This window comes from Ursus americanus, chromosome 34, assembly GCF_024610735.1.
Source record: "Ursus americanus isolate L20-20 chromosome 34, mUrsAme1.1.p, whole genome shotgun sequence".
Taxonomy (NCBI): domain Eukaryota; kingdom Metazoa; phylum Chordata; class Mammalia; order Carnivora; family Ursidae; genus Ursus; species Ursus americanus.
In genome coordinates, this window is record NC_142160.1 from 23,908,391 (window position 1) to 23,922,839 (window position 14,449).

Here is a 14,449-nt window from a genome sequence, read left to right on the forward strand (position 1 = left end):
TCCTTATCATTTATTTTCCCGAATTGAAAAATCACAGAAAATGTCCATTACCATGCATAGGAGGATCAACAAATTAATTTTTCATTTTCTTTGGGCATTTGTGTTGGGGAGGGATGCAGGCTGGGAGGCAGGGTTGCTTGGCGGGTTGAGATCCCCCCTGTGACGCTGGTCTGCCCCTGCTACTTCGGATGAGTTATTCAAGTCCTCTGTGTCTCGGTTTCCCCATCTGTACAAGGGGACAATAATAGACCCTTTCTCATGGGGTTTCTGTGAAGTTCAATTGAGCTAACTCATGTAAAATGTTCATACCAGTGCCTGACACATAAAGCTCAGCTGTGTTTATTTTGTGTGGCTCTCCTCGACTGTGTTCTGAAGGACAGTAGGCTCCTTGGGGCTAGGGGAGCTGGGAAATGCAAGAGAATCTGCCTGGAGCATGGCACTGGGCAGGCGCTGGGGTTAAGAGGACAGATGTAAAGGGCGTCGGCTCCCTTTAGTGCAACTGTTGCCCTTTTGCTTTGCTATGACTCTCGTGTGTGGGACCTGGCACATTCTGCCGCCCATTGGGACATTGACCATTTGTGGGCTGAGCAGTCCCGGCTCAGCTGTACCTATAATTCAGGTCACGGTCTTTGTTCTGCAACTTTGTTTTATTCCATAGTCCTGGTCCATTTTATTTATTAGGCTGTTGGTAGCAGCTCCCCTGGAGTCTGGGGGTCATCCGTTACTTTGTACATCATTTTCTCTTTTAACTGTCTCTCTCACTCTTTAATTGCACAGCCTTAAAAAAGGATCTTTTAAAACAGTGGATGAAATAACATGAAATTTACTACCTTAACCATTTTTTACGGGTACATTTCAGTGGCAAAAGTTCATTCACACCTTTGTGCCACCATCACCACCCTCCGTTGAACCCTTCGCATTTTGTAAAACTGAAACTCTGTACCCATTAAACAGCTCCCCACGCCCCACCCTTTTACCTTTGGTCTCTTGTGAATTTGAGTACCAGAGGAACCCCACAGATACACGTCCTTCTGCACTGTGATGCGTTCCTTGAATTAAAGTTTTTGTGAGAGATCTGTTTAGGATTTTTAGATGCACTCACACTTCCTTTCTGCAAAATAGCTTCTCTTTATCGTGGCCTTACACAACCACTTATGACTGGGATCCCTTTTCAGCAGCATCTTTGTAGTTTCACTCCAAAGAAAGTAATCTCTAACCTTCTATAAAAATGACTAAAGGTTAACATGTGAAGTGAAACCAGTGAAGATAAAATTGGAAGTGTTGCTCACATTCTATCGCTCTCCTTACTCCCACAGCCTATAAATGTTGGATGAAAAATTGTGCCAAAATCAAAACAGACCTTCACACAGAGATCCTAAAATTTTACCACTTGAATCATTCCCTTTTCTTGACGTTATGCCTGATGCTCATTTTTCTCTGTGCTGTGCTTGATCTGTCCTAAAGCTGGAGCAGAAATATTAGTTCCAAAAATGCTCTTCGTATGGAATGATTTGACCTGACCGGAGGCCAAGAGCTTTTCAGAACTGTGTTCTGTTGTGATTAGTGCTGACTTGAACGCTTCTTAGAATTCTCGAGGCCTGGACTAATCATTGCAAGTTCTTCCTCACTGGTTATAAGTGAGAGGTTGAATGGCCTGGAATAGCAGGGAAAGAGGAAAAGACTTTTTTTTTTTAATACAGAAAAATTTATGCGTTGGATTGGAGTAGCAAGAAGATTTTGTGAACAGTCACTCTGAAACCTAAAAACATCATGGATGAAATTATTTAATCCATTTCTTGAAAACGACTCTAGGTAATTCTATAGTCTTGGCCTATTGGTCATAATGGCCACTTCATTTACATTGAATGAGTGTTAGAAATGTCCCAGTTATTCACTTTATCATCACTATTCGAATAACTGGCAATGATTACTTTACACAGGAAGGTCAGTAAGGTAAAAATGAGAGGGAGGGAATAAGGAGTAAAAAAGAGGGGCTAGGACTCCCAACGAACTCAAATGGTTGACATAGTTGCTGTAACGGAGCACAACATTTGTTCTCAACTTCCTGGCAGTGAAAAGAGAAGCTCATTATTGGTAAAGAGAATGCCTACTAATTCCACAGGAACATAGCTTTGTCTGGCACTATGTTCTGAAAGGAATTTCTTTTGCAGGGACAATGAGTGATGTAATTTGCAGCTTTTGTGAAACACGCAGGAGGAGATTTCATTTTCTTCTTACTGAGAAAGCCAGTGACAGTTGGGGGAAGTGACAAGGACATCGATTCTGGGAGGAGGCTAAAGTGGCCCCCAAATTTAATCTCCCAGGGCTGTAATGATAAAACCGATGCCATGCGGGAGCTTGGTCTGCCGTCCCCAGTACCCTTTGCCGACCAGGCTTTGCTAGGCTAGAAGCTGGACGGCAGATGATTTGATGTTGTCCGCTCTGACCAGAGCCTGGAAAATTTTAACCTCTGGTACTGGTTAAGGCCAGATCCGTTCTCTTTGGAACTCAGACAAGCAGATGGTGGGGCTGACATCCTTTTACAAAGACCAAGGAGCCCGGCCTATGTGCTCGTCCAGGTGGAAACTACCCTGTCCGCAGCTGCAGATGAGCTGGGGGGGGGGGGGGTAACCAGGAGGCAGCCTGCTGGGGAAGCAGCCCTTTGACGGCCCCACAATGAGGGCACATGCTCCATTGAGACCTTGGAGTTCCCCCCCACCCCGCAGAGCACAGCAGGGATGGTCCTAGTCTAGAAGCTGTTAAGAGCACTTGTGACCAGACGGCTTCTCGGCCAGAGGAAAAGCCCGCTCAGGCTCCTGGGGTGCCCCCGACCCCAAGAGGGATGGCTCCTCGAGAGCCTGCTGGGGTGAATTAGCTGCAGGGTGCAGCCCAAGTCCCCCAGGGAGCCGACTCGTGTTTCTGGGGATTTCATCTTGACTGACGCTAGAGGATATCCACCCACACTAAAAATTTTAGCTTGACTATAACTTGAGCCCCTTTCTTGACACTGTTTGGCTGTCGGACCATTTCTACCCAGCACTCTTCATTTAATACAGTGAAACGATGTCACAGTGAGTGTTTAGTTACTTGTCTTTCCATTTACTCGTGGTAGGAGGTTGTGACTTCTCGAATGTTCCGGACCTAATGTGAAATATACAATGATTATTAAATTAGTTGGAAGGAAAACAGTGTGTGCTTTTGGTCAGGAAAAAGCCCACATCCCTTGCTTCTCCTGGGGATTATATTTACCACTCTACCAAATATAAAATTAAACCTGGCTATGTTTCTGTCAGTTTTGGTTTTTAACAACAGAGGAAGCTTCTCAAGCTTCTGGGACAGGTAGAAGTAACTTTTTAAACAAAAATGAGGTATTTTTATTGTGGGCCTCTGTCATTTTATTGATGAGACTCGTAGAGATGTCTGTGTGTGGAGATAACCTATCGGTGGAGGAGAATGGTTGGACCATTGATGTCTCAGGGGAAATTGCAGGCAAGCATTAAGTCAGGTGTCATAAAATCTTTCCATGGGCCAGTGAAATAGCCGAGAGCAGTCGGGAATGGGACCAACTGGAAATGTGCCCCAAACCTCCAGGGGCAGTGTTACTCAGCTCGTCCTGACTGTTGCCAGGAAGAAATGCTAGTCCAGTTTGGCGGACCTTCAGGTTGTTGTTGTTTTTTTTTTAAAGAATACGGAAATTCAGAATTTTAAAATGTGAAATCTTCCCTTTTTTGGAAAGTTGGTGGCTAATAAGAAAATGTAAAAAAGTAAAATAACATAAAGGACCCTGTGGTGATGGGGTGTCAGTCTGGACCACATGTGATTGCTGTGACTTCTGGTCAGCTTATAAGGTTTCCCTGTCACATGATTTGTAGGCTGGGGTCCAGTCCTAAGTCTGTGGAGAAGGCTAGGCTGATAAGTCCAGTTAAACCTTTCCTGGGGAGAAGACCAGTATGTTTTATGTAGAAAGCCTATGGTGAGGTTTTGTTTTGTTTTGTTTTGTTTTTTTGCCATAATCGATTTCTCTGGTCATCGGTTGTGGTGTTCCTTGTTCGCAGCACCCTTGTTGCTAGAGAGAGAAGAGGAAAATGCTGTATAAAAACTCAGAAACCCAGAGTGTAATTTTTCTTCATAAGATTTTGCTGCCGTTTTCTTACAATGTGTGTGCCGAAGGGAACGGAGACGTTATCAAGTCCATATGTCCTCTTTCACGGGCCTGGGCACTGGAGGTGGGCTGAGAGTAAGCTCGGCAGCTGGGGGGTGACCAGCCCAGCCCTGGAACCTCTGTCCTCTGCTGATCGTTGATCACGACTGGCATTAATTGAAGTCCTCATATGGGACCTCAGATGCCCTCATGGGGCGGTCTCCTAATTTCCCCAACACCCTTACAGGCGTGGGGACTTGCCCCTGGTCGTATAGCTCGTAAGAGGTGAAGCTAGCAGAGGGCGTTTATCCCTCACACGACCCACTGATGATGTCCCAGCCACTTGAATTCTTAAATTCCCGGGGTAGTTGGGCTCCTCTAGGAAACTGCAGTTCCCAGAGCATGCCACTGTGGAAGAATCTGAAGATTTTCCCTTATCTCCTGTGACAGCTTTATGTCCATGTTTATGTTTCCACTTTGTAGAAGTTTTAGAAATTTTAGAAACTCTTCTGTACTGAAGGTGCTGGATGAACCAGTCCGCGGCCCTTGTGGGTATGATACAGCGCCCCCGAGCTCAGAATCTAGAGGCAGGTAGACATGGGCGAAGATCCTGTTTGGGCAGCTGTGTGACCCTGGGGAAATGACCCGGCATGGTTTTGCCACCTCTTCTGCGAGGTGGAAGCAATCCGAATGCTCTCCTGGTAGCATTGCTGTGTCAGAGGGCGCCCTCAATCCCTGGGTACCCCAGTGCCTGGCACACAGCACTCCACCAAAGGGAATGACTGGTGTTCCTTTATGCCCACGGCCGAAAGGAAGCTGGAAGTGCTGGTGCCAAACAGCACGCACTGGTAGGCCGTGTGAGTTCCAGTTTTCAGCGTGCTTATTTGGTCTTCCCTGCATCGTGTCTTCACAGTTGGGGTGATGCACCCTCTCAGAAGAATGGGCCAATCTTTGGGTGTTCTTGTAAGCATAGACTGAGAGGTTCCTACCTGGAGTCTTGCTTTGGTCCGTCAGACTACCGCTTGCACCTGCTCCGGGATTGACTTTCAAAACTCTCAGCATTTTTGCTGAGAAACTGAAGCTGCCTCACTGTGAACCCAGGGACCAAAGGCAGTATTTTTCAAGGATTATTATATTCCTTGTGAAAGAAATCTTACAGCAGGGAGGATCCCATCCGCATCAGCGTGGAAGTGCCCCATCCCATGGCTGTAAGGCTGGGTGCATATCGCAGTCTGCTGTGGCAGTATGAGTTCTACTTTATTAGCTTGCTTATTTATTTATTTGGTGGTGGCGGGGAGGGGGGGAAGTGGCCAGGGCAGCGGGAAGCGATTCCATTTGGAAGAGTGGCCATTAGAAATATTCACTGCCGTTTCTATTTCTTTCTGATGTGTTGCCAAAGTACAGTCCGGGCAATAAAGTCCAAGCTAAAGGGAAATTTTACTTTTGAGCAATACTGCTGCGAAGCTAATACCCGTGAAGACGAGATGCATTAAAGCCGCTCTTTGTTACTTCGGAAGATTACCTGGAGGAACTATTTGGTGGGCTGTTCAAGCCAATGTGAAATCTTTTCAAATGGGATGAGTACCCTTTCCAGGAACCTGTAATTTAGAAATGCTTCTGTGAATTTTCCCTAAAATTACCTCTTCTCTCTTCTTTCCCAAAAAGCCACCCATAGGCTTTTTGTTAAGTGTAAGGAGAGGAAATTCTTTACCTTCCAGAAAATGTCTTAGTGAAGATCCTGGATGTCAAGTTGAGACTGGAGAAGCTTTGGGGACAATACAGAACAAAATGGCAAACAGTATGGACTTTGCTTATGTTCATGTTCTCTACCTTTCGACTTTCTGGTCACTCCGCACGCCCTGACCTCCATTTGGGCCTCTGCTGACCTGCCCAATCACATGTTGTAATTCCTTCCGCTGTGTCCTCTCAGCATGCTTGTACTGCTGCTTGGACACTTCTCTTATCTGTTCATCAAATGCTGTGGAGTGAGCACTGTCCCTCAGAGGGCATCTCCTCCTTTCAAGGTCAAGAACCACTGGATCTGAAGACTCTTGGAGGCCGTTTCTAGTCTCAACATTCTCGAGCCTGAGGGGGTCAGTGGCAAATCGATGCTCATCTTCTGAGGGCGATAGTTTTTATCATTAAAAAAATTAGTTGGTTTGAATATGTTGTATGCTCGCAGTCTAAATTTGCTTCTAGATTGGACTAATCTTGCTTCCGAAATGGCTCTCTGTGTTCCTCTGTTACTGTCTTTACTTTGTTTCTTTGTTTTCTACATGATTGTTTCCTGTTATCACACGTGTGTTTATGTCTGGTGTTTCCGATGGGATAATAAACACTCCCAAGGGGAGAACCTGTGGACCTGATTGTTTTAAGTGAACGACATCCCGAGAACATCAGCTCTGTGTAGGAAGCAGAGATGCAGTGAGATGAGTAAGACCCTTCCCTCTGAGGAGTTTAATAGCTCAGTTGGGGTCAGGTAGGTTAAGAGAAAAATCCAGTTGTGGGTACAAAGAGAGAAACTTCATTCCCCTTAATTCTTTTTTTTAAAGATTTTATTTATTTATTTGAGAGAGATTGAGAGGGAGAGCATAGAGGGAACGTGAGAGGGAGAAGCAGACTCCCTGCTGAGCAGGGAGCCTGATGTGGGACTTGATCCCAGGACCCTGAGATCATGACCTGAGCCGAAGGCAGACGCTTAATCAACTGAGCCACCCAGGCGCCCCTCATTCTCTCTAATTCTTAAGTACAAAGTTAAGAAGTATAATAAGTGCTTAAAAAAGAAAAAAGATTGCCAACTGATGGAGTAAAAATGTTCTGATTGGAAAAAAGTCTTTTTGGTGTTGCCCCCAAATCAATCAGTATTCTAGGTAATGTAGAGTCTCAGAATAGATTTGGGGGAATTCATTGAAAACCCCCTTGAATATGTCATTCAGCTTTTAGGGCAATAGGCAGTGATTCTGGGATGTAGCAAAAGCGAAAAGCAACAATTAAAACAGCCCTCATAATATGTGGTCCTGTATGTGAGTCGAGAAAGAAGGAAGGCATATTTGGGCAAAACAAGAGGGTGGGAGGCCACAGTGATTCTAGACAGATCACTGATGGAGGGGTGGGCCACAGGGGCTGGGAGGCCGAGGAAGTAAATGGAGAAATTCTTCAGGATTACTAAAGTAAAGAAATCCAAACCCACTATGTCTGTGTGTCACCGTTTGAAGGCTGCTGACTTGCCTAAAAGAGAATGGAGGCAGGGTCTGCAGATTAGGGCGGCGGACGCTTAGTTTTCTGTGAAGAACCAAAGCGCTCCTGAATTTCCCACGAGATTCCTTATCAGACAGGTGCTGGGACATGGGCTCTGGGCGGAAGTCTTGTGCCTTAAAACACCTGGGGCCTAAGCTTTCCAGAACCCTGGGCATAGGTCAGTGGAGTTAGGGGTCATGGGGAGAAAGCTCCTGAGGAAAGCTTGTGCCAAAAGGCTGAGCTTTCCCACCGCTTCGAGGGGAACAAAACCCTTCTTGGAGATGTGCTTTGTTAAGCCGAGTTTGACTCAGTCAAGAGCCCTCAGAGTTTCGCGACACTTTGACCGGAGTGATGGAGAAGCCTGGCCTGGGGGTGCATCTTCCTGCTGTGTGCCCTGGCCTCCACTTTCTCTCTCCTCCCTAACCCTGGGTTGGCAGTCTGCAGCTGACGGCTCCAGGCCCGGTGTTGCCAATATCCTGCGGAGGAGGCACGTGGAAATCACCAGTAGGGGGCAGCCCAACATGCTCCTTAATCTGCTGGATCCTGTCCAGGGCTCCGGGGTCCAGGGCTCTGGGGCCCGGAGCAGAAGGCTTTCAGACTGTCTTTTCGGTGGTCCAGGGAACCAAGAACTTGAGCCCAGGGGTATGTGACCCCCTAACCCCGAAGCCCTGTGGTCCAGCCTCCCTGCAGTCACATCGCTTCTGCGACTTTCTCTCTTTTTTCCATTCCTCTCTCCCTCCCTCCCTTCCTTCCTTCTTCTCTCCCCTACTTCTTTCTTTTTTCTTCCAAAGTTTAAAAATTTAGAAAAAACACAGCAACATAAAATTACTTCATGTACTCACATTCGGAACTGCCATGCTAGTGTTTTGTCTTTTTTTTTGTTACAAGTTTTTTCTCTTTTAATAAGAGAAATAGTTTTCTAGTTTAATAAGATAAATAGTTAAAGTTTCTTTACCCCAGACCCATCCTTCTTTCCCCAGGTGGCCTTCCTACAGTCTTCTTTTTATGTTTTACAAATATCCTTGACTGTGAGCTTTATGCGGTGTTGTTTTCTGTGTGTTTTTTAAAGTTCACATAAATTGTTATGTATCATATGTACATATCAGCATGCAATTTTGTTTATATAGCCTTCTCACTTATTGCGAAGATCTCTTCCTACTCAAATACAAAGATCCGGTTCAATTCAACTTTAAACCTTATATTTTTCTGTTTCTTTTTACAATTAAAAAAAACCACTAATTCCTGTATAGTTAACATACAGCGTAATATTAATTTCAAGTGTACAACATAGTGGTTGAACATTTCCATACCTCACCCATGCTTATCAGGACAGGTGAACTCCTTCATCCCCATCACCTATTTCCCTCATCCTCCTCCCACCTCCCCTCTGGTTGTTTTCTTTTTCTTTTTTTTTTTTTTTTAAGATATGTTTATTTATTTAACGAATCTACACCCATGGAGGGGCTTGAACTCACGACGCTGAGATCAAGAGTTGCATGCTCTTCCAACTGAGCCAGCCAGGCACCCCCTCTATTTCTTAATCGATGGACACTTGGGTTGTTTCTGACTTCGAATTCTGACTGTATTACAGTGAATGTTCTTGTATATGTCTCGTGTGTGCATGTGTAAGAATTTCAGGTAAATACCCGGAAATGGGATTACTGGGTTGTGAAGTGTGCTGATGTGTCGTTTTCCAGGATAAACTGCTCCTCAAGGTGATTGTACCAATTTACAGTCCCTCCAACAATATAAGAGAAATCCCCCACATCCTTGGAGATGCTTTATATTGTCAGACTTTAAACATGTTATCCATCTAGTGGGAGAGGAGTGGTATGTTCTTGTTTTAATTTGCACTTCAGATTTCTTGTGGGGTGAGCAGTTTTTCATCTGTTTCTTGGTCACTGAGGTTTCCTTCTGTGAATCGTCTGTTATTACCTGTACTGGTTTCCATCCTTACCCTGTGATTCCTCACTTCATTGTAGCTCAGGGAAGTTTCTTGGGGGTGGGGGGAGAATCGATGGGCAGTTTATAGCCAGCAGCTACATTGTGGGTATGTCTGCTGATGGTAACTTATGAAGGGCAGTTCTTGGCATCTGGAGGGCACTTACCCGCTTTTTAATTAATCTCTTCTGTTGGTTTTTCCATTTTGACTAGGAGAAACATTCATGATTTATCCAGGTCATTCTTGCCTCCACATTGGGAAAGTATTCTCTAGTGACCATTTTTCGTAATTTCACATGGTTCCTTTGATGGTTTTCAGCAAAATCTCCTGTCTGATCTTAGATCCAAGAACTGTTACGCTTTGCTTAACATCTGACATATTTTCATCTCGTGAACATTGCCAGTGTACTACCGATGAAATTTATCTCCTTTTCCTTTTTTTCTAGGGTGTCGGTGACTGGAAAGCTTAGAATTAAACTTGTTGACCCTTTACTAACAAGCATATTTATTTTGAACCTAATTCCTGGCTCTGTTGATATCTCTCCCCCTTTTTTTTTCTTCTATGTCCTCCATTCTAATTATGTTAGCTCATTGTATTTTATTGACTACAACTGGGGGAGTTTATCAATTAAAAATCTGATGAAAAATGAAATAAAAAAACAAAGGCCATCAATAACTAAAAGAAAAGTTAAAGATAAATGCTTTATGCCACAGATGTTGATTAAGTACCTGTTGATATCAGGTCCCTGCCATAAGCATGGAGGATACAGTGATGATCTCACCAAGAGAGCTGAAAAACTCTTAAGTGATTTCGGAACAGCGACAAACACCACGATAGCACAGGTATAAGGCAAGAACAGGCTTCTCTGGAAGTCCTGGCTATGACTGCAAAGGAAACCTTGCCCATGCTATCTGCCCTTTGCTTGCTGCCAATTACATGAAAAAGGCATTAATATTTAGGGGGTCTCTGGAATGAAGTTGTTATTGGGAGATAATTTAGAAGAGGGAGGTCACTATAGTCTCTTTTGAAAATGTTAGTGGAATAATTTAATCAAAAGTGTGATGATTTAGAAATATTTCATAAAATAATCTTAATGTTGAAAATTGAGCATTAAGTTAGAGTCTTAAAAGTGTTTCCTTCCAGTCTTATAGAAGGAGAGCAGGGCACTATTAAGTGCCAGGCCCTGGATATCAGGGAGAACCAAGATCTTTCAGCAGAAGATGCCTCCTTCTATCTTGGAGGTTGCTTTTTTATGAAACAGAGAACAATGTTTATGTGGATCCTTTGAAAATTATTTCCTTTGGGTGGTTTTGCTCTCAGAGCATTTCCTTATTTTACTTTATTTCTAAAATTTATTTTCTAGAAATGGGCGCCCCAACTCTTACCATATATCTTGACATCTGTTTCTCCTTTCCTGGATCGTGTAGAAGAAGGGATGCTATGGATATAGCTACTGATGCGATATCTTCTCCCCCATTGGTTACTGTTTTTCATTTTAACTCATGGCGGTAAGAGCAGGGCTACGTATTTGTTTTCAGTGTCTTAATTGGAATTTGTTACATATCTTAATTTTTTTTTGAAAAAGAAAGGGGAAGACCCATCCTGACACAACTTCTTGTAGTGCCTTTGGAACTCCAGTTGCTGCCCAGCCATGCATGTGTCCGTCCATCCATCCACCCACCCTCCCACCCATCTATCTACGCTGTATCCTTTGAATACCTACCTCGTGCAAGGTACTTTGCTAGATGCTGTGGTGTGTATTAAGAATTATAGAACAGGCTCCAGCTGTCTTCAAAGAGGTTATGACCTAAGAAAAATGAATAGACAGCTAGCCGAATAACTGTAGCACAAGGAAATTCCGTGGTGGTAGGTTTAATAGCTTTGTGTTTGTATTACTAGGGATTTTATTGGTTGGAAGTGACAGAAATTCAGATCAAACTTCCGTTAGTGACATCTAACCTCAGAGATATCTGGATCCGAAGGCTCAAGTGGCATTTTTCAGGTCCTCTCTCTTATTATATCTCATATCTCTTTTTCCTTCTGTGTGCTGACTTCATTGTTAGACAATCTCTTTCTCTGTGGCAGAAGAATTTCTCATGGAGGCCCTGGGCCTATATAATCTTTCAACTAGGATCCCAGGGAAAGAGTCTCTGTCTGTCCCAGCATTATCTATTCAATTTCAGGGAAAATTTTCATTGGTCTGGTTGAGGCCACATGAACATCTCTAAGCCAATGATCATGGCCAAGGGGATGGAATTCTCTGTCCTGCCAGTCACCACTTTCCTCCTGTATTTGAGGGTCTGGCGGATGGGGAAGTGGAGGGTTCCTACAGAGAGTGTACTAGGACCACATGGGCTTTGTGAATGTGGTTCCTGAAAGGAGATATTGCTAGTAGGGCTGACGGAGGCAGAAAAAGGAGATCCTGGCCAGGAAAAGAGGGAGTGGGGAGTAAGGAAGGGAGTGGAGGAGGGAGAGAAAGGGGAGGAGAATTGGCTTCAGTGTTTCAGGAGGTAAAAAGGACGGACTGGTTGTCCTGGCGTGTGGGGAAAGATGTGATCTGTCTTGCATGTGATGATGCCCCATCCCTGTGGCCGTCACCGTAAGGAGGAAACACTTTTGAGAGGTAGCTGATGCATTTCCAGGTTATTTTCCCCTCTGTACACAGGGGATACTTTGAAAAGGTGAGGTAGACTGAATTTGTTAGTTGGAAGTTATGCAGGATTAAGAAAAAATGAAACTGGTAAACCTGTCATTGACCTTGAAACCTGCTCAATCATGGTTTCTTCTCAGTCACATTCAGTTTTCCTCCTTCTTCTGTATTTTAAGAAAATAGGTGGGGCTTGGGTGGGTGGGGAGTGCTCGCCGCCCTGGCGAGGTAGGATGGAAGTTACCCGTTCCTTTCATGTACTGTCTGCCTTTTGAGTGACTGGTTTTCACTCTCTGCGCTTTTTGCAGCTACATTGCCAATCAGAAAAGGTTGGAAATCATCAACGAAGATGACGTTGAAGCTTATGCAGGACTGAAAAATCTGTAAGTACTCAGGACTGGCGTACCTTATCTCAGAACTTTTTCTTATGCTCTGTTACAGTCAAGCGAGCATTCACCAGTTCATTCTAATGTACGTGCAATTATGTGTTTTCTTAGGACAATCGTGGATTCTGGATTAAAATTTGTGGCTCATAAAGCATTTCTGAAAAACAGCAACTTACAGCACATGTAAGTAAAGGTTGATTCTTTTGCTTCCTGGGACCCAATGTATTCAATATTTTCCCCTTCTCTTTTCCTTCTTTTCCAAGACTCAATCTCTTTTCTTTTTTTTTAAAGTTAGCACAGATGTGACAATAGCTTAGAAGTGTTAGCTTTGATTTCTGAATAGCTTCAGAGGGGTACTTAGAACAGCCTGTGTATTCCCTTTCATGGATTTCTGGGCCATTTCCATCTTGGACGGAGCCATAGGCCAACAGCAGAGTCTGATGTGAAAACTCTGTCCTGGTACACGGTCCTTGATTCTTTTCCTTGGAATCATGACATGTTCCCTGGAAGACATCAAACTAGTGGAATTGAAAGAAACTGACTTGGCCTTGGCCTTTTTAGGGAACTAAAAATTACCAACGCTTCCCCCTGCCCCCGTAGATTCTCTTTTGGAAAGTTCATTTTTTCAAAGCTGTCTGTCATGATTGATAAAAGTGGAGAAAAATCAATCATGGGACCCACCAAAGGTTCCAACGGTTATAAAATAGCAAGTGTTTGCACCGAAGTCATGTTGATTCTTTGTCAGCTGAAGTCAGCTGGAAATATGGCCAGTGGGACCTCTCCGGGTGTTTACTGCTAGGTCCTGTCAGATGATGGCCCGTCGTCCACAAGGTATGGCCTTCCCAAGAGGTTTCTTTTTTTTTTTTTTGTAAAGATTTTGTTTATTTATTTGACAGGGAGAGAGACAGCGAGAGAGAGGATACAAGCAGGGGGAGTGGGAGAGGGAGAAGCAGGCTTCCCGCTGAGCAGGGAGCCTGACGCGGGGCTCGATCCCAGGACCCTGGGATCATGACCTGAGCCGAAGGCAGATGCTTAACAACTGAGCCACCCAGGTGCCCCACCACCGAGAGGTTTCCTCATTCAACAGAGGATCACCTGCCCCTCAGCTCAGACTGGGGTGCCCCATGCCCTGCGGAGTCATGTTGCCCGGATTCGCTGGCCTTTTGGCGCTTTGCAAATTCTCTGTAACGATGTTTTTGTGTCTCCTCGTCTACAGTTTACCTGTAGGACCCTCCCCCACCTTATCGCACTGGAATTTTCTGGCAATTGGTAGGGAAGATCTTTTTAGTTCCCATTTCATGGACATAAAATCAGACCGAGGAAGCTCAGGTCCACAGATGGAAAGGGACAGAGTTATGACTCCAGGGCCCACCCTGGCCGAGCTCTTACAATAAGAGCACGGGAAATAAAATCTATGCCATCCGTATAATTAGAGAACTGGCCCTTCTTATAATATTTATACTCTTTCTTTACGTGGGGAGAACAGCTCCCCTGCTGATTTCCATGCCAGTTATAAAAGAAATCACTCTCTGGGAGCAGGTCGCCTGGACAATCTACAGAGATTTGTTGATTTTATGAAAAAAATCTTAATTTCCTAAAGCCAGTTTTGCGACTTTGTATTTTATTTAGGTGTTGTTAATGACGAAGTCTACTTAAAAATAATGTCTGTAGAATTAAGATACAAAGCATTCAGCAAAAATGTGATAAAACTCCACGGAACTTGATGAACACATTTCATTTAAATGCTTTTTTGGCATAATTTCTATGTTTGGTTTGCCTGCACAAATCTGATGTCTGCGTAGGTCTTGAGGGCCATAAACAAGAGAGGAGTCGGAGAGAAAAAAAAGTCAAAATGCTCTAAAGCCATCACTTAAATGTAATTAATGACCTCAGTGGTTATGTTCTGGTATTTTCATTACAGCTAACATTATACCTGAATTACTCTCCCGATCCCATTTTATTGGCTGTTTTACCCCATCACTTCCCCTAATGATGTGATTTGTACAGTGGGCTGTGGTTAATTGTAGTTTTAGTAATAAACCTACTTATTTATAAGGGGGCTTATTCATAAGAGGGCTTACTCTACCTCTTAATAC

The 14,449-nt window shown here is 44.1% G+C and overlaps 1 protein-coding gene across 3 annotated transcripts in view; it reads left to right on the forward strand.

The window, feature by feature from the left end:
• NTRK2 (neurotrophic receptor tyrosine kinase 2) overlaps positions 1–14,449 on the forward strand; it is a 130,198-nt gene that overhangs the window by 16,531 nt on the left and 99,218 nt on the right. For all 3 annotated transcript variants that reach the window (XM_045780844.2, XM_045780845.2, XM_045780846.2), the window contains 2 exons: positions 12,276–12,350; positions 12,465–12,536. In XM_045780844.2, coding sequence (XP_045636800.1) covers positions 12,276–12,350; positions 12,465–12,536 — 147 coding nt within the window. The remainder of the gene's footprint in view (positions 1–12,275; positions 12,351–12,464; positions 12,537–14,449) is intronic.